The following is an 18,821-nucleotide window of genomic DNA, read 5'->3' on the forward strand; positions in this document are numbered from 1 at the left end:
CCAGGGAGAGCATGAATCCTTGAGTTAAAGTAGCAATAAGCAGCATATTCAAGGGGACACGCGTAGCTCACATGGACAGCCCTCAACTATGAAATCAGCTGGCTTTTTAAACTTCCGGTTTTCTGGTGGTTAATTGGAGATAAGAGTCTCAGGTGAGGGGCTGGGAAGGTGGCTCAGTGGTAGAGCGCTTGCCTTGCATGCTCAAGGCCCTGGGTTCGATTCCTCAGCACCACATAAGCAAAAAGAAACAAGCCGGAAGTGGCGCTGTGGCTCAAGTGGTAGAGCGCTAGCCTTGAGCTGAAGAGCTGAGGGACAGAGCCCAGAGTTCAGGCCCCACGACCGGACCCCCCCCAAAAAAAAGTCTCAGGTGAGGTAGGGGGGTAGGGAATGTAGCTTAGTGGTACATAAACAGAAAAAGCCAGAAGTAGAGCTCTGGCTCAAGTGGTAGCGTACTAGCCTTGAGCAAAAAGCAGCTCAGGGACAGTGCCCAGTCCCTGAGTTCAAGCCCCAAGGCTGGCAAAAAAAAAAAAAAAAAAATACATGAAAAGGAGTGGAATTCTCCAAATGAGTCTTATCAATCTTCAAGTGTTGCCATTCTATAAGCAGCCAAGAAACTGTATGATCTCCCCACAGATGGCCTTTCCTCTCCATCTCCAAAAAGTGACACTTATTCTGGAGAGTTTGGGGAAGGACATTTAGGCTTAGTGATGAGTTGCAGAGATTCTATTTAAGGCCATACTTAGAGAATAGCAAAATGTCCATTCACTTTATCTAATGTCCTAATTCCTTGTGTGTGTAATGAGTAATGAGGCTTGAACTCAGGACCTGGGTGCTACCCCTACGCTTTTGTATTCAAGGTTGGTACTCTACCACTTGAACCATGGCTCATCTCTGCTTTTTAGTGGTTAATTGGAGATAAGATTCTCACAGACTTTTCTGTCCAGACTGGTCTCGAACCTTGATCCTTAGATCTCAACCTCTTAAGTAGCTAGGATTATAGTCATGAGCCTCTGACACCTGGCCTCAAAATCTTAATGTGTGAATGGACCTTGGGGATTATTTTGTACATCCTGTCTCCCTTCCTTTTACAGACGAGAAAGCTTCAGTTGAAGTTGAGGCCAAGCTAGTCCAGAGCTCAGCTTGCCTCTCCATGAACTAAGCTCTCTCCTGTTAACCCTTACCAATCCTAATGATATTAGGGCTCTGGAAATTTGGGGGCAGTATCTTTTTTGTTGAGTTGTCCCCATGGTCATGTGAAAGCAATTTATTTAATAGTTCCCAGCCGGGTTCCCCTCACCAGGGGCCCTTCTCCTTCCCCCCTTCCGGGAGGTGAGGGAGATCAGGTATCCTGTCCAAAGCAACGGAAGTGAAGGATATTCTGGGACTGGGCAGGTTTACATAATGAAGATTGGTGACCCTGACGCTAGTAGAGACATGTAGTTTGGTGGAGAAAGGTTCTGCTGAGCCTGGACATTGTCAAACCCAAGGCAGGGTATTCCTAAATTGACTCCCATAACCTGACCTGCAGCCTGCCTGCTACTTAGAAGTAGAGCACCTTCCAGGTTGCAGCTACATGCCACTGTGGTTTGTTAATGTTTTTGTTTTTATATTTTCTTTTTGTGCGTGTGCTGGTTCTTGGGCTTGAACACGAGGCCTGGGCGCTGTCCCTGAGTTTTTTTTTTTTTTTCTGCTTAAAGTGAATGCTCTACTACTTGAGCAACGGCTCCACTTCTGGCTTTTGGGGTGTTTTGTTTTGTTTTTTGAGGGGGAGAAGGAGTCTCAGGAGCTTTCCTGCCTGTGCAGGCCTTGAACTATGATCCTCAAACCTCAGCCTCCTGGGAAACTAGGATGATAGGCGTGAGGCTCCAACACCCAGCTACTTCTGTTTGTTTTGTTTTTGTATTGTTTAGTTATTTGTTTTTGTGCCAGCATAGGGTCTGGAACTCAAGGTCTTTCAATCCACCTTGGCCTATTTTATTGCTCCAACAAAAATTTTTTTGCTTTACCACTTGAGCCACAGCTCTATTTCCAGCTTTTTGCTGGTTCACTGGAGATGAGAGTCTTATAGACTTTGCTGCCCAGGTTGGCTTTGAACCGGGATCCTCAGATCTCAGCCTCCTGAGTAACTAGGATTATAGGTGTGAGTCTTTGGTGCCCCTGAGCTTGATAGTAGAATATTTGTGAGTACAGTAATCATTATGCATTAGTTATACTCAATAGAACTACCAAACCCTGGTGAAGTCCAAGTGAAGCTCCTTGTATAATGGCATCTCAGAATGTGGAGAAGAATGGTAGTGTGAGGTCTGAGATATTGATGTGGGGCTTTGTGTTTTCCTATGCAAATGTCCACAGACCTCACCAGCCATTTTTACCACTGAGCCACCTTCCCAGCTCACCAGCCATTTTTGAGTAGCATTGGGATCCATCTTTTCTTATCCAGCGCAGCTGAGATATCGAAAAGACCATTAAGTAGGCCTGGAGTTTGATTACCCTAAGTTCAAATGCTTTCCATAGCCCTTGTGTGATCCTTCAAATTACTTTACCTCTCTGTGCCCTGGAAGAACTGGCAATTATCCCTCCCAACTTCAGGGTAATACGGAGGAGGAGACATCCACCATGTGGCCCAGTGGCTTTTGCATCTCTAAGCCTGGTGGCTCATCACAGTTCAGAGCTAGCCAGGCCAGACAAATCCATGAGACTTGATCTCCAATTAACCCACCAAAAGCTGGAAGTGTGGCTAAGTGATAGAGCACCAGCCTTGGGGGGGGGGACAATGCTAAAGAAGAACATGAGTTCAAGACCCATGACAAGCACATAAAAAAGGGAGAGGAGGGCAGGGGCTACTGGGCAGGTGGCTCAGTGGTAGAGCGCTTGCCTTGCATGCCTGAGGCCCTGGGTTCTATTCCTCAGCACCTCATAAGCAGAAAAGGCTGGCAGTGGTGCTGTGTGGCTCAAGTAGTAGAGTGCTAGCCCTGAGCTGAAGAGCTCAGGGACAGCATCCAGGCCCAGAGTTCAAGCCTCACAACCACCACCAACAACAAAGAAAAGAGAGCGGGGTGGGGCCATATTATGGTAGCAGTAACTAAAATTCTGGTGCATTTACCTTCTGGTTGTTTCTGTAGGGATGTAAGCCCAAGGTGCTACCCAATAGTCAGTCCCTTTCTGCTAGTGATACAGACTGGGCTGACCCTTAAGTAGGACAGGTGACTCAATTTCCCAATCCAAACCTGGTGAGGCGAGGGGGGGGGGGAGGAGGACAAAACAGGGCAGAGTCGTCTGAAATGGGGACACTGCTTTTGAAAATATCACAGTGAGCCTGTACGTGGAGCAAGGGGTGCTTCTTTCATCCTTACCCCAATTCTCAGGAGGCCATGAACAATCTCACCCCCAGGAAGGCTGTGTGCTTACTAGACCCGGTATCTCCTCCTGTTACACTTCGCCCCCCTCCTCAGAAGACAGGAAGGAGGGGGGAGGCTCTGGCTGGATCAGAAGGAAGGACTGGAGTCTCTCAAGTGGGCTCAAGCCCAGGGGGGCTACTGAGAGCACCCCATTATCTCCCCTACAGCCCTGTCTTTGACTTACTATGGAATCAAAGGTTCTGTGCTGCTAGGCGTTAGTGCTTCATGTCTGCAATCCTAGCTACTCAGGAGGCTGAGATCTGAGGGTCTCAGTTCAAAGCCAGCCCAGAAGGAAAGCCCATGATGAGACTCTTACCTCCAATTAACCACTACAAAACCGGAAGTGGAGCTGTGGCTCAAAGTGGACTGGAAATGTGTCTTAATGGTATACAGTGCTTGCCTAGCATGCAGGAAGTCCTGGATTGGGTTCCTCAGTACCTCATACACAGAAAAAACTGGAAATGGAGCTGTGACTCAAATGGTAGGAGTGCTAGCCTTGAGCTTAAAGAAGCTCAGGGACAGAGACCAGGCCCTGAGTTCCAGTCCCAGGACTGGCAAAAAGAAAAACGAAAAGCTAAGGGAAAGCCAGAGGCCCTAAGTTCAAACCTTAGTACTCCTTCCCCACACCTACCCCCCCAAAAAGGTTCAAGTCTCACCAGGTCCTTCAGCAACCAATAGCTGGATATAGGGACTTCCCCAAGCCCAATCCAGCCCCCCACCCCACACCAGTCCACTCCATCCCCCCCCTCCCCTGCTTTCAGGCCCCTATTTGTCAGAGGTGGCCGCAGAAAGGGGAGAAATGTAGATTTATGGCTGCCTCCTTGAAAGACAAAGTTGGCTTTTGTGTTTGAATTGGGGCTGGGGTGGAGGGAGTTGGTGAGGGGCTGGTGGAGCAGGAGGGTGGGAGGAAGGGGCGGGGCCCAAGGTCAGGGCTTGAAGACACTGAGGAGGTAGACAGAGGGAGGCAAAACTTCTCAAAGCAGATCAGCTGCCCCAGGCCTCTCTGGATGGAGCACCCCTGGATACACCCCAACAACACCGCGGGGCCCCACGCTGATCTCTCTTCTTCCCAAGTTTCAAACCTCCATTCAAAGCCAGTTGCCAGTGGCTCACATCTGTAATCCTAGCTTCTCAGGAGGCTGAGAGCTGAGGATCATGAGTTGAAACTAGCCCCAGTAGGAAAGTTCCAGCAGAATCGTTATCTCCATTAACCACCCCCCCAAAAAAAACAAAACCAAAACAGAAGTGGAGTTATGGCTCAGGTGGTAGAGTTTCAAGTGGAAAAAAAACTAAAGGACAGTGCCTAAGGTCCTGACTGAATTCAAGCCCCAGTATTGACACTAAATAAATATACAAACAAATAAACAGACAGGCTTCCATGGGTTTACAGAGCATGCAGGTTGGGGCTTGGCTTGCTTCTGCGCCCTGCCAGGATCCTGCTGTGTGCCACCACTGCTTTCTGGTGGGTCTAGTGGGTTTGAGTAAAGGGCAGAGCGTCCCTTGGTGCCTCGTTCAGCAGGTGTTTTAACTACACCTCAGAGAGCCACATCCAACACCCGCAATGAGCCTGACCAATAAAAGCATGAGTTTATAGGCTTCATAAACATTTTACTAGAGAAATCAAGGCCTCCATTACCCAGTGGCCTCTTCTAACTGACAGCTTGTCTACTGGGGCTTCTATGAAGCCCCTGGGCAGGGGGGAAGATAGTGGAGACCACACTGTAGTTCTACCAGCTTCCCTTTTGCCCCCAGAAGACACCCCACACACACCCCTTTTACCATCTCATCCCTGCAGCTTTCTTTCCTCCAACTCTCCAAGGCCTGAGGCTTCTTTCCCTAACTCTCACAGCTTTATCTTCCCTGTGGATGGCTGATACCCTAGAGGGAAGTTACCTACCTCTTTCCTGGCTCCCAGCCCTGTTTTGAGACCTCTCAGCTCCTTTTTATGTTCCTTTTTTTTTTTAATGTGGTAAATAGCACCATGAAACTCCTTTTTACAATTAATACATGCTAATAAATTTAAGTCAGGCACTGTGGCTCTCATGTCTGTAATCCTAGCTACTCAGGAGGCCGAAATCTGAGGACTGAGGTTTGAAGCCAGCAGACAAAGCTGAGAGATTCTTATCTCCGATTAGCCAGCAAAATAGATAGATAGATAGATAGATAGATAGATAGATAGAGAGATAGATAGAGAGATAGATAGAGAGATAGATAGAGAGACAGATAGAGAGATGGAAAATCAAGAAGGAGTGTTGTGGCTCAAGTGGTAGAGTGCTATCCTGGATGGAGAAAACTAACCAGTAAAAGTGCAGCAGTGGAGCGCACTGGACTGGAAAGTGAACTATACAATTCATGGGTGGAGATGGTAGGGAGGGACTGGGAGAGAGTGTGGGAACAGATGACCATGTATGAAAGGAAATGTATTCATTACCTGATTCATGTAATTGTAATCTCTCTGTATGTGCATCACCTCTATAATAACAGTAAAGTAATTTTTTTAAAGCCAACCAGGAGTACAAGACCCTGAAATCAAGTCCCAGTACTGGCACAATTTTTTTTTGTTTTTTTGGGGGGTCCAGTCATGGGGCCTGAGCTCTGGGCCTGGGCGCTGTCCCTCAGCTCTTCAGCTCAAGGCTAGCGCTCTACCACTTGAGCCACAGCACCACTTCCGGCTTTTTTCCTTTTTGCTTATGTGGTGCTGGGGAATCCAACCCAGGGCCTCATGCATGCAAGGCAAGCGCTCTACCACTGAGCCACCTTCCCAGCCCTGGCACAATTTTTTTTTTTAACATTTTACAACTTAATGTGAATGGATATGAGTGTTTAATAGATAATATATCAGGGTGGGGGCATGTGGTTCACATCTGTAATCCTAGCTACTCATGAAGCTGAGATCTGAGGATCATGGTTTGCCCCGGCAGGAAAGTCTAGGAGACTCTTTGATAAACTATCAAAAAGCCAGAAGTGAGGCTGTAGCTCAAATGATTAGAGTGCTAGCCTTGAACACAAAATTTTAGGGGCGGTCTAGGACTGTGGCTTAGTGGTAGAGTGCTTGCCTAGCATGCATGAAGCTCTTGGTTCGATTCCTTAGTGCCACATACACAGAAAAAGCCAGAAATGGCACTGTGGCTCAAGTGGTAAAGTGCTTAAGCCTTGAGCAAAAAGAAGCTCAGGGACAGTGCCCAGGCCCTGAGTTCAAGCCCCAAAACTGGCAAAAAAATTATTATTAAGAATAATAATAATTCTGGGCTGGGAAGGTGGCTCAGTGGTAGAGCGCTTGCCTCGCATGCCTGAGGCCCTGGGTTCGATTCCTCAGCACCACATAAGCAAAAAGAAAAAAAAAGCTGGAAGAGGCACTGTGGCTCATGTGGTAGAGTGCTAGCCTTGAGCTGAAGAGCTGAGGCCAGGCCCTGAGTTCAAGCCCCACGATCGACCAAAAGAAAAGAATAATAATAATTCTTTCTGAGCTACCTAAAGAGGGGCTTGGTTTCCAGAAGGATGTTGGCCCAGGAGAAGGCACATACCACTGAAAGGGCCTTTGGAAGAGTCTGGCTCCTAGCCCCCCTCCTGAGTGACTGGGGGGAAGGGGGGGGCCGTCGGCCCCTCAGATCCCCAGTGCCATTAGCTTTTGCAAAGTCTAGGTTTTGAACTTTCCCTCCCAATGCGCCCAGCCCTCACCCCCCAGCTCTTTTTATCATCACACACCGGATAGAAGTCTGGCTGTAGTCAAAAGGTGGGAGGCCTCTGCTTCCTTCCCAGAGCTGTGCCCTGACCTTTGGCTGCCCCTTCCTGATTCCCCACCCCCACCCCCCAGCCTGTCTAATCAGATCCAGGCCTGACCTCCACAGAGGTCCTGGGCCAGGAGAGAAGGTCTCTGTCCTCCACTAAGCAGCCCTCCATCCGCCTGCCTCTCAAGAGATCCCTCCCCTCTGGGTGATTTATAGGGGTGTTTAGGAGTGTTTCCTGCCACTTCCTGCTCCTGGCCAATCCAAGGATTGCTGGGCTACGCTCTACCCCTTCCCCTGCCCCCCACCTTGGTTTGGTGGTAGAGCCCAGAGAGGCCCAGAGAGTTCCTTCCTACTGATTGCCTGAAATATGAAATAGCATTAGTGTGGGCTACAGACATGGGGCTACCCCACAGTAATGGATCTATACTTAAATCCTTACCTACTCATGGCTCTCAAATGACTTGCTGAGGCCCCGCCCTCAGCCCATCTTCTCAGGTAGCCCAGGAATCCTTTCCATAGAAAGACACCAGAAGAGATCATCCCTAGCCCCTAGCTCTGCTAACTCAAACCAGAGCAAGAACAGAATGATTCTTACTATTGATTGATTGATTGATTTTTTTGGTGCCAGTCCTGGGGCTTGAACTCAGGGCTGCTGTCCCTGAGCTTTTCTGCTCAAGGTTGGCTGCCACGCTACTACTTGAGCCATAGCTCCACTTCTGGCTTTATTGGTGCTTATTTGGAGATAAAAGAGTCTCAAGAACTTGCCCTGCCCAGGCTGGCTTCCTTCTATGATCCTTAGATCGCAGCTTCCTGCGTGGCTAGGATTACAGGTGTGAGCCACCACGCCTGCCTTCCGCAGTGTAGTTGTGAGGGGAGAAGGTAGCTGCTCGGTAGAGGCCGGACTTCTCCATACCAGCCCCCCTGAGTAGCAGCCGCCGCTTTGCACTCTCCTCCGTGGGAGCCCAGGATGGGAGCTGGAGACACAAAAGGCCTGACTTCTTAATGAGGCGGCATCTGTACTCAGCAGAGCTATTAGTCCCTGCCCCAAGTCCCTGGGGGCTTCCAACTCCTCTCCAGCTGGAGTGAGGAGGAGGGGGCAAACAGCTCCCTAATACCCACAGGGGCCAGTTCCCCACCCCACCCCCCAGGGTACAGATTGGAAACCTTGAGCCTGGGTGTCTTCTCCATTCTTTTCGCCTGTGGGTTGTCAAGGGTCCAAGGGAGCCCTTTTCCCAAGCCCCTGGACTGACCTGCTGGCATGTGTGTACTTGCATATGCCAGTCCTGGGGCTTGAACTCAGGGCCTGGGCACTGTCCCTGAGCTTTTGTGCTTCAGGTAAAGCCCCAGCATTACTTCCAGCTTGTTTTGTTTGTTTTCCTGAAGTTTCATTGGAGTTAAGAGTCTCAGGAATTTTTCTCGCCTGCGTTGGCTTTAAACCACGATCCTAAGATCTCAGTGTCCTGAGTAGCTAAGATTACAGACACACTACACCAGTGCCTGGCCCTGCTGGCCTTTGGCCAGCCGTGGCCTTTGGCTTGGGGCTGGGCAGGCTGACCTCCCAGTGTACTCTGGGAATTCTCTCACCAAGCCAGTTGGGGGTACCAGCTGGGTCTCCCCTTTGAGAGGGACCAGGGCACTGTTTCTAATAGCTTGGCTTGCATTGAGACATTTGTGATTGATCACCTATCTAGTCCAGGAACTACACACCGGCTATAAGGAGATGTCAGACTCAAACCCCCTGACGTGCACAATCAGGGTACGGGAGACACTGCTGAAAACACAGAGCCCCGCCCATGTGTGCAGAGAGCCATACACCCCTCAGCCACCCTCCCCAGAGGCTCCCTCAAAGAAGAGGAAGCAGAGCCCGAGATTTTTTTTTATGCATGTTTATATTTAATGAACCCCATGCAAATGAGACAGAGAACAGTCACAAAGGAGCCAGCCCCCAGAGACACTGTGTAGGGCACAAAGACCCTTGCCTTTCTGGAAGTCTTGGAGTCTAGAACAGGCCTGTGGATCATAGGGTATGGGGACCCCAAGGAGGGCTGGCCTGGTCACACATCAGAGAGCCAGGATCCAGGGGAACTGGTGTCCCTCTGCTGGGGTGGGAGGAGGGCTTCTGGAAGGGGGGGGAGGGAGGGAGAGAGAAGACCCAGTTTGATGGAGTGCCGAGGGGAGGGGCTGCCGTCTGGACAGATGGTGTCCCGCCTTCCTGCACTTGATGCAAAGTGGATTTTAATGAAATCTCAGCCCTGGTGCTGAGCTGGTTGCCTGTGTGGGAGGGGAGGGGCTCCCTAGAGTGGGAAAGCGGGGGAGGGGGAACACTTAACCAGCCTCAAACTGGAGGCTAAAGGGATCTATCAGAGCCCCTCTTTTACAGACGAGAGTTGAAGTGTGAGTTCAGATTCTCGTCTCCCCTCCCCCCACCCCCAAAGGTGGGGAGGGAGAGCGTGAATATTTATAACACATTGAAATGTAGATGGGTAGGTTTGACAGCCTTCTGAGGGGGCCTGTCACCTTGGATAGACGCACCCTGATTTCTAGGAGGGGGGGCATAAAGAAACTGCAAAGGAGTCAGGCGCTGGTGATGGCGCACTCCTACAATCCTAGCTACTCAGGGGGATCCGATCTGAGGAACCTGGTTCAAATCCAGCCTCGGCAGGAAAATGCCTGAGATTCTTTTTTTCTTTTTTTTTGAATAATAAAATAGAAACCTTTATTACATTTTGCATATCTTTTAAAATATGAAAAACAAAGGGGGCAAAAAGTTTTAAAACTATTTTTTTACAGATGTTTCTTATCTCTGATGAACTACCAAGAAAGCTGGGTATAGAGCTGTGTGTGGCTTAAGTGATTGGGTGCCAACCTTGAAAAGAAAAAGCTAAGGGACAAGCCAAGTGCCAGTGACTCTTGCCTGTCATCCTAGCAACTTGGGAGGATGAGATCTGAAGATCCAGGTTCAAATCCAGCCTGGGCAGGAAGGCCCCTGAGACTCTTATCTCCAATGAACAACCACAGCAACAACAAAAAGCCAGAAGTGGAGCTGTGGCTCAAGTGGTAGAGCACTAGTCTTGAGCATAAAAAAGCTCAGGAACAGGACCCAAGCCCTGACTCAAGCCCCAGGGGGGGAGAAAAAAATGGCCACCAGACCTTAGTAATGAGGGATTGATGATGCTGCCGCACCCTGTGGAGCAACACTGGATTAAATCAGTCCCCTTTCTGTTCCTCAGTTTCCAGTTCTGTCAAATATGGAGTGTACTAGTCCGGTCTTGCCTATGAAGGCAAGACATGGGAGTCATGCTTTCTCTAGTAAGCCTCACAGATACTTCTTAAGGATGCTCGTAGCAGCCCAAATTGTCCAGCATCTGTACAGACCTTTTTCAATGTCTTAGCCCAACCTGGGCCGCCTTGTATTGGGTGTTTGTACAGGTAGGAAGTTTGGGGGTCAGCTGGCTTGGTCTCCAAGCTTTTGCCCTGTCTCTGCCAGCTCTGAGAGGACTCTGCCCCTCCGAGGGTGACCAAGACCCTTCCCGATCCCTTCCCTCCCCCTGTCTTCCCTTCCGCACCGTGCAGGGAGCTTTACCTTGTATTCTTGTTTCTTCCTCCAGCCATGTCTGACTTCCATGTGCACCCCCAGGCCACTGTGGGTGAGGAGGGGGGCGTGGCCCGCTTTCAGTGCCAAATCCATGGGCTTCCCAAGCCCCTGATCACGTGGGAGAAGAACAGAGTCCCCATTGACACGGACAATGAGAGGTAAGCCAGGTGGAGGGCTGCCCGAGGTCAGCTGAGACTCTGCCTTCAGCTCAGGCTGTTTGTGCTGTTCCAGGGGGAACTCAGCATCCACAGGGTCTCAAGGCCCAGATTCCAAGTTCATGGTCACGTCTGTGAAGCCACAGGCAGGGCTGTGAGGGAGCGCGCGTCTCTAGGAAGTCTCCACATGTGTCTGGTGTGGTGGAAAACTTGCTCATCATGTCTTGGACTGGATCTGGGGTATTTCCTGTGACTCCAGGTTCTAATGGCTTTGCCTATCTCCCTAACAGGTACACATTGCTACCCAAAGGGGTCCTGCAGATCACAGGACTTCGGGCAGAGGACAGTGGGGTCTTTCACTGCGTGGCCTCAAATATAGCCAGTGTCCGGGTCAGCCATGGGGCCAGGCTCACTGTGTCAGGTGAGATCTTTTGGCCAGTCACACCTGTGGGTGACTTCATGTCTCTCTGACAAAATCCCTCTTGTTGCCTTTGGCAGCTTCTGGGGTGGCAGAGGAGGTACTGGGCTGGTCTCTACTTAGATCCATCTGGGAAGTCCAGCTTCTATCTATCTCAGGGTTGGAGAAGAGGGATGGTTATGAGGAAAGGTCCTTCCAGCTTTTCTATTCACAGGATCTGTTTCTGGGTGGGCGGGGCAGATAAAATGAAGAAGTAAGAAATATCCTAGAAGCTTGGCACCCGGTGGTTCATGCCTGTAATCCTAACTACTCAGGAGGCTGAGCTCTGAGGATTGCAGTTGGAGGCCAGCCCAGCCAGGAAAAGTCCTGTGAGCCTCTTGTCTTCAGTGAACTACCAAAAAGCCAGAAGTGGAGCTAGGTCAGGCTCAAGTGGTAGAACACTAAGTCTTGGGCAAAAAAATAGAAGCTCAGGGACAGTGCCCAGGTCCTGAGTTCAAGCCCCAGGACAGGCACATGAAAGTAGAGAGAAAGAAGAAGAAGAAAAAAAAGCTCCCATCGTAACTGAAAGGAAGGAGTAATGTGGCATTTTCCTTCCAGGCTCAGGCTCTGGGGCCTACAAGGAGCCGATGATCCTCGTGGGGCCTGAGAACCTCACCCTGACCGTGCACCAGACTGCCGTGCTGGAGTGTGTCGCCACGGGAAACCCGCGACCCATTGTGTCCTGGAGCCGCCTGGGTGAGCCTTACCCACAGCTCCGGGCCCCTCTGCCCCTGACCTCCCTCCCCCCCAGGGGTGGTCTCATCCTGGGACTCTGGTGGGGGGGGAGGGGAGAGGACTTTGAATCCTGTTTGTTCTCTGTGGGGGGTTGATCCCTCCTTTTTCTGGCCAAAAACTGGGGTGTGCTGGAGGGAGACAAGATGGAGAGGGGTCCATCTGCTTTCTACTCTCCCTTGAGTGGTGGTCTTAGTTAGCTCCCTGGGTTACTTCTGCCAGTCTTCCCTGAGTCTCGCCCCCCCCCAACATCCCCTCTGGTCTACAGTGCTCAGTACCCCTGTAAGTCCTGGCCAACACCTCCAACTAAGTCATCCGAAGCCCCTCAGACTCCCCCTGATCCTTCATCAAGCCTAGCCCCGCCTCCAAGGTCCCCCTAACCCCCTGAATCTCCACGCAGCCAAAGGGTGCAGATGGTAGTCCAAGCGGAAAGGTCCCTGGGGGGAGCAGGGGTGGGGGGGCATTCACAAAGAGACTCTGCCACATTGTAGCAGCTGAGTGGGGGGGGGGTGAGGAGGGGCAGCAGGGGATAATGGAGTAGATTTCACCACTTCAGGGCCTGAATGGAGAGCTGTCTCCCTGTGTTCTGACTGTGTTAATCAGATCCTGGGGGAGGGAGGGGGGGAACTGGGGGGGGGGTGTGAAGGGCCGGTTCCTGGGAGATGCTGGAACAAGTGGCCTCATCCTCAGAAAAAGTGCTGCTGGGGCCATCTGGCTCACTACCTCCATCAGGCGGGAATGGCTCATAGGCCTCATGCAAGACTAACCAGGGCCCTTGAACTGCAGGACTGCTCAGAGCCTTTGCATTCATGGACCTTCTGGACCTTGAACTCAAGGCCTTGGATGCTTAGATGCTGTCCCTTAGCTTTTACCACTCAAGACTGGTTTTCTACCACTTGAGCTTTACTTCTCTTTTTCTTTTTAATTTTTGCTGGGTAAGAGTCTCTTAGAGGGCTGGGAAGGTGGCTCAGTGGTAGAGTGCTTGCCTTGCATGCATGAGGCCCTGGGTTCCATTCCTCAGCACCACATAAACAGAAAAAGCCAGAAGTGGCACTGTGGCTCAAGTGGTAGAGCGCTTGCCTTGAGCTAAAGAGCTGAGGGACAGCGCCCAGGCCCAGAGTTCAGGCCCCACAACCACCACCAACAACAAAAAAGTCTCTTAGATAAGCTGGGTGCCAGTGGCTCAAGCCTGTAAGCTACTCAGGAGGTTGAGATCTGAAGATCAAGGTTCCAAGTCAGGGCTGGGAAGGTGGCTCAAGTGGTAGAGTGCTTGCTTTGCATGCTTGAGGCCCTGGGTTCGATTCCTCAGCGCCACATAAGCAAAAAAGAAAAAAAAAGCCAGAAGTGGCGCTGTGGCTCAAGTGGTAGAGCGCTAGCCTTGTGCTGAAGAGCTGAGGGACAGCACCCAGGCCCAGAGTTCAGGCCCCACGACTGGACACCCCCCCCCCCCAAAAAAAAAAGGTACCAAGTCAGCCTGAGCGGGAATGTTCCTAAGATTCTTATCTCCAATTAACCACAAAAGCTAGAGGTTGAGCTCAAGTAGTCGAGTTCTGGCTTTGAGCACAAAAACTCAAAGACAACACTCACACCTTGAATTCAAGCCCGGAGACCAGTCCAAAAAAACCAAAACAAAAACCAAAGCTGGCTTTGCTTTCTGAATAGCTGGAATTACAGGGGTAAGCCGCCAGTGCTCAGCTTAGAATGACTGTTTGGCCTGAGAACTTGTATTTCTTTCTTTGTTTTTTGTCAGTTGTGACTATTGCCCTGATCTCCTCCCTTCTCTCTCCCTCGGCTTCCTTTGCAGATGGCCGCCCCATCGGGGTGGAAGGTATCCAGGTGCTGGGCACTGGAAACCTGATCATCTCAGATGTGTCGGTCCAGCACTCCGGTGTCTACGTCTGTGCTGCCAACAGGCCTGGCACCCGGGTGAGGCGCACAGCACAGGGCCGGCTGGTGGTGCAAGGTATGGACTGAGAGCCAGGCCCACCCCTTGCCTTCTCCCTTGCCCATCCCTGGTCAGTGCCCAAGCCCAGGACCCCACATCCCCCCATGTCCTGTCCCCAACTCTGTCCCTGGCCAGGCCAGGCCAAAGGTAGTTGCTGCTCTCTGTTTGTTAGACTCAAAAAATCCCCCAAAAAGCTGGGTGACACAAGTGCATTCCGGTAATCTTAGCTACTCAGGAAGCTGAGATCAGAGGATCAAGGTTTGAAGCCAGTCCGGGTAAGAAAGTCCACGAGACTCTTATCTCCAATTAGTGACTAGGAAAAGAAAAAAAAAAAAGCTGGAAATGTGGCTCAAGTGATAGAGTGCTAACCTTGAGCAGAAAAGCTCAGGGACAGTCCCAGGCCCTGAGTTCAAGCTCTTAAAACTGGCATTAATGTATCTATATGTATCTAGATATCTAAATATCTCCAGGTGCTAGTGGCTCACACCTGTAATCCTAACTATTCAAGAGGCTGAGATCTGAGGATTGTGGTTGAAAGCCAGCCAGGGCAGAAAAGTCCGTGAGATTATTATTATTATTATTATTATTATTATTATTATTATTATTATTATTATTATTATTATTATTGTCAGTCATGGGGCCTGAATTCTGGGCCTGGGTGCTGTCCCTCAGCTCTTCAGCTCAAGGCTAGCGCTCTACCACTTGAGCCACAGCGCCACTTCCGGCTTTTTCTGCTTATGTGGTGCTGAGGAATCGAACCCAGGGCCTCATGCATGCAAGGCAAGCACTCTACCACTGAGCCACCTTCCCAGCCCTGAGACTCTTATCTCTAATGAACCACCAGAAAACCAGAAATGGGCACTGGGGCTCAGAGTGGTAGAGTATTCACCTTGAGTATAAAGAGCTCAGGGACAGTGCCCAGGCCTTCATTTCAAGCCTCATGACCAACAACCACAAAAAGTCACTGAAAATAAGCAAAGAAATGTCTCAAAACCAGTACAGGTTTAATTCAGGACAGAGGCCTGCCAGAGGGAGTCTCAAGTGAAAAAATTAGACTCTACAGCCACCTACATACTGTAGGGTTTTTTGGATTTTTGTTTTTGCCAGTCCTGGGGCTTGAACTCAGGGCCTGCGTGCTATCTCTAAGCTCTTTTCCTCTCAAGGCTAGAGCTTTACCACTTGAGTCACAGCTCCACTTCCAACTTCCTGGTAGTTATTTGGAGATAAGAGTATCACAGACTTTCCTGTCCAGGCTGGATTTGAACCACAGTCCTCAGATCTCAGCCTCCTGAATAGCTGGGATTACAGGCGTGAGCTAGTTGCACCCAGTTTAAATGTCAATCCTGAAAATGGAAATCCCTTCCTGGATTGGCCAGGGGGGTAGAAGAAGGTCCCAATGGCCTCCTCCTGAGCCCAGCAGTATGGAGGCTGGCCTTCCTGGGGGATCCCCTTTGTCCCATCTTATCCCTTGGTCCTTCTCCCCCCCTTGATCCTCATTGGTGACCCCATCTGCTTCTCTATGCCCACCCAGCACCGGCTGAATTTGTGCAGCATCCACAGTCAATATCCAGGCCAGCAGGGACCACAGCCATGTTCACCTGCCAGGCCCAGGGCGAGCCCCCACCTCATGTCACGTGGCTGAAGAACGGACAGGTGCTGGGGGCAGGTGGCCATGTCAGGCTCAAGAACAATAACAGGTGTGTACATGCGGGATTTTTTTTTGCCAGTCCTAGGGCTTGAACTCAGGGCCTGGGCACTATGCCTGAGTTCCTTTTGCTCAAGGAAGGCTAGCACTCTACCACTTGAGCCACAGCTCCACTTCTGGCTTTTTCTGTGTCTGTGGTACTGAGGAATGGAACCCAGGGCTTCATGCATGCTAGGCAAACACTCTACCACTGAGCCATATTCCCAGCCCCCCTCCTCTTTTGTGTGTGTGTGTCAGTTGTAGAACTTGAACTCAGGTCCTAGGCGCTGACCCTGAGCTTCTTTTGTGCAAGGCTAGCACTCTACCCCTTGAGCCACAGCTCTCCTTCCAGCTTCTTGGTAGTTTGTTAGAAATAAGAGTCTCATGGACTTTCTCCTACCTAGGCTGGTTTTGAGATCCTCAGATCTCAGCTTCCTGAGTAGCTGGAATTAGTGTGAGCTACCAGTGCCCAGCTGAAACTGGTCCCTGTATACTGGCAAGCCCCACAAGTCGCTTGTGCCCTGGTGGGACTCAGTTTCTCCATCTGTCTGAGACTTTCTCTCCCCCTGCAGCACGCTGACCATTTCCGGAATCGGTCCTGAAGACGAGGCCATCTATCAATGCATGGCTGAGAACAGCGCGGGCTCCTCTCAGGCCAGCGCCAGGCTGACCGTGCTGTGGGCCGAGGGGCTGCCCGGGCCTCCTTGCAATGTCCGGGCTGTCTCAGTATCATCCACTGAGGTTCGGGTGTCCTGGAGCGAGCCCCTGGCCAACACCAAAGAGATCATCGGCTACGTCCTGCACATCAGGAAAGCTGCAGGTAGGCCCTGTGCATGGAGAAGGTTCTGTTTCCTCGTCTTCTCCATCCTGTGGGTCCTGCCCTAGTGCCTTTCCTTTCCTTCTGCCCCCTGTTCTTTGCCCACACCCTTATTTTATCATTGCTGCCATGACTCCCTTCTGGGCTGGGAATGTGGCTCAGTGGGAGAGTGCTCGCCTAGCATGCATGAAGCCTTGGGTTCTATTCCTCCGTACCACATACACAGAAAAAGCCAGAAGCAGAGCTATGGCTCAAGTGGCAGAGCGCTAAGCTCAGGGACACTGTCCAGGCCCTGAGTCCAAGCCCCAGGACTGGCAAAAAATAAAAATAGAGACTCCCTCTTGTCCCTTATGGGTTCCCTGCCCCAATCTTTCCTCTCCAGATCCTCCCCAGCTAGAGTATCAGGAAGCAGTGAGCAAGAGCACCTTCCAGCACCTGGTGAGCGACCTAGAACCTTCCACGGCCTACACCTTCTACATCAAGGCCTACACACCAAGAGGAGCCAGCTTAGCCTCTGTCCCCACCCTAGCCAGCACCCTGGGGGAAGGTGAGACCATAGTTTCAAAGGATGACGAATCACCCCAGATATGTGGTAAGGTTGGGTACTGCACCTGGTACCTGGTCCTGAGGCCGGGTAGGTGTTGTCCACTGAGGTTCTATTTGGAGGAAGGAATGTTTTCTTTTATGTTTTGGTGTGCCCAGCCAGGCACACTGGTGGCTCATGCCTGTCATCCTAGCTACTCAGGAGGTAGAGATCTGAGGATCGAGGTTTGAAGCCAGCCTGGGCAGGAAAGTCTGTGAGATTCTTATCTCCAAGGAATCACAGAAAAATCCAGAAGGGGTACCCTGGCTCACGAGCTAGCACACTAGCCTTGAGCAAAAGGAACTCAGGGACAGGGTCCAGGCCCAGAGTCCAAGACCCAGGACTGGCTAAGTAAATAAATAAATGAAATGATGTGCTGGTTCTGGAACTCTGGGCCTGGGTGCTGTCCTTGAGCAATTTTGCTCAAGGCTAGAGCTCTGCCACTTGAGCCGCAGCTCTACTTAAGGCCTTTGGGTGGTTAATTGGACGTCAGAGTCTCACCGACTTTCCTGCCTGGGCTGGCTTTGAGCCTCCATTCTCACATCTCAGCCTCCTAAGGAGCTAGGATTATAAGCGTGAGCCACCAGTGCCTTTTCTAATTCATGGAATGGGGTAGTTTGAGGAGTCAGTACATGCTCTCGGTCAGAGGCCAGAGAGCTGGCAGGTTCTGGGGGGGGGGGGGAGTCTGGGTCACAGGGAGGAGGTGGAAAGGTAGAGCCATGACTGGAACCCTCACATCCGGGTTTCCTCCCACAGCCCCTGCCCCACCTCCATTGTCCGTGCGCGCGCTGAGCGGCAACTCCTTGCAGTTGCTCTGGGAACCCTGGCCCAGGCTGGTCCAGCGCGAGGGTGGCTTTAAACTGTTTTACCGCCCAGCCAGCAGGGGCTCCTTCACTGGTCCCATCCTGCTGCCAGGGACGGCTTCCTCTTACAACCTCAGCCAGCTGGGTGAGTGAGGGGTACAATCAGGGGCAGGGTGGGGCAGCATGCCATCCTATCAGGATGGGGCTACCTACTAGAGATGGGGCAGTCTCTCAGCATTCCTGTGTTCCCCAGACCCCAGTATGGTGTATGAGGTGAAACTGCTTGCCTATAACCAGCACGGAGAGGGTAATGCCACCGTCCGCTTCGTGTCTTTGAGAGGAGCATCTGAGAGGACAGGTAAGGGCTGGGGGGGGGCAGTGGGGGAGGTGAGGGGGGCAGCAGATGGCACTCAGGAAGACCAGGGCCTGAAGGAACAGGCAAGCAGGCAAGGTAGAAGGGTGACACGGCTCAGATCTGTGTGACCTTGATCGTATGGTTTCACCTCTCCAAACCCCAGTGTTCTGTAGAAAACAGGGATGATGGCCCGGCATTGGTGGCTGAGGTCTCTCATCCTAGTTATTTAGGAGGCTGAGATCTGAGGATCATGGTTCAAAGCCAGCCCAGTCAGGAACATTGATGAGCCTCTCATCTCCAATTAACTAGCAGAAAACCAGAAGTGGTGCTGTGGCTCAAGTGGTAGAGTGCTAGCCTTGAGCTGAAGAGCTAAGGGACAGTCCAGGCCCAGAGTTCAAGTCCTACAACTGACAAAAACAAACACACACAAACAAAACCAAGGGTAACATTACCTACTGTGGGTCCCAGAGAACAAAACTCAAGGGTCTGGTTAAGGGATGAGGAGTCCCTAGAAGCAAGGATCTGTGAATCCCTGAGGCCAGGAAAGATCCCCAGCCCCAGTCTGTGCC

The 18,821-nt window shown here is 51.2% G+C and overlaps 1 protein-coding gene across 1 annotated transcript in view; it reads left to right on the forward strand.

Annotated features, from left to right (window-relative positions):
• The window catches only part of Igdcc3 (immunoglobulin superfamily DCC subclass member 3), a 40,371-nt gene that overhangs the window by 18,154 nt on the left and 3,396 nt on the right, over nucleotides 1-18,821 (forward strand). The window contains exons 3-11 of the mRNA XM_069995441.1: nucleotides 10,735-10,879; nucleotides 11,167-11,297; nucleotides 11,892-12,029; nucleotides 13,870-14,028; nucleotides 15,542-15,707; nucleotides 16,267-16,514; nucleotides 16,894-17,058; nucleotides 17,851-18,042; nucleotides 18,151-18,255. Coding sequence (XP_069851542.1) covers nucleotides 10,735-10,879; nucleotides 11,167-11,297; nucleotides 11,892-12,029; nucleotides 13,870-14,028; nucleotides 15,542-15,707; nucleotides 16,267-16,514; nucleotides 16,894-17,058; nucleotides 17,851-18,042; nucleotides 18,151-18,255 — 1,449 coding nt within the window. The remainder of the gene's footprint in view (nucleotides 1-10,734; nucleotides 10,880-11,166; nucleotides 11,298-11,891; nucleotides 12,030-13,869; nucleotides 14,029-15,541; nucleotides 15,708-16,266; nucleotides 16,515-16,893; nucleotides 17,059-17,850; nucleotides 18,043-18,150; nucleotides 18,256-18,821) is intronic.

This window comes from Dipodomys merriami, unplaced genomic scaffold (assembly GCF_024711535.1).
Source record: "Dipodomys merriami isolate MVZ:Mamm:240054 unplaced genomic scaffold, mDipMer1.0.p SCAF_48, whole genome shotgun sequence".
Taxonomy (NCBI): domain Eukaryota; kingdom Metazoa; phylum Chordata; class Mammalia; order Rodentia; family Heteromyidae; genus Dipodomys; species Dipodomys merriami.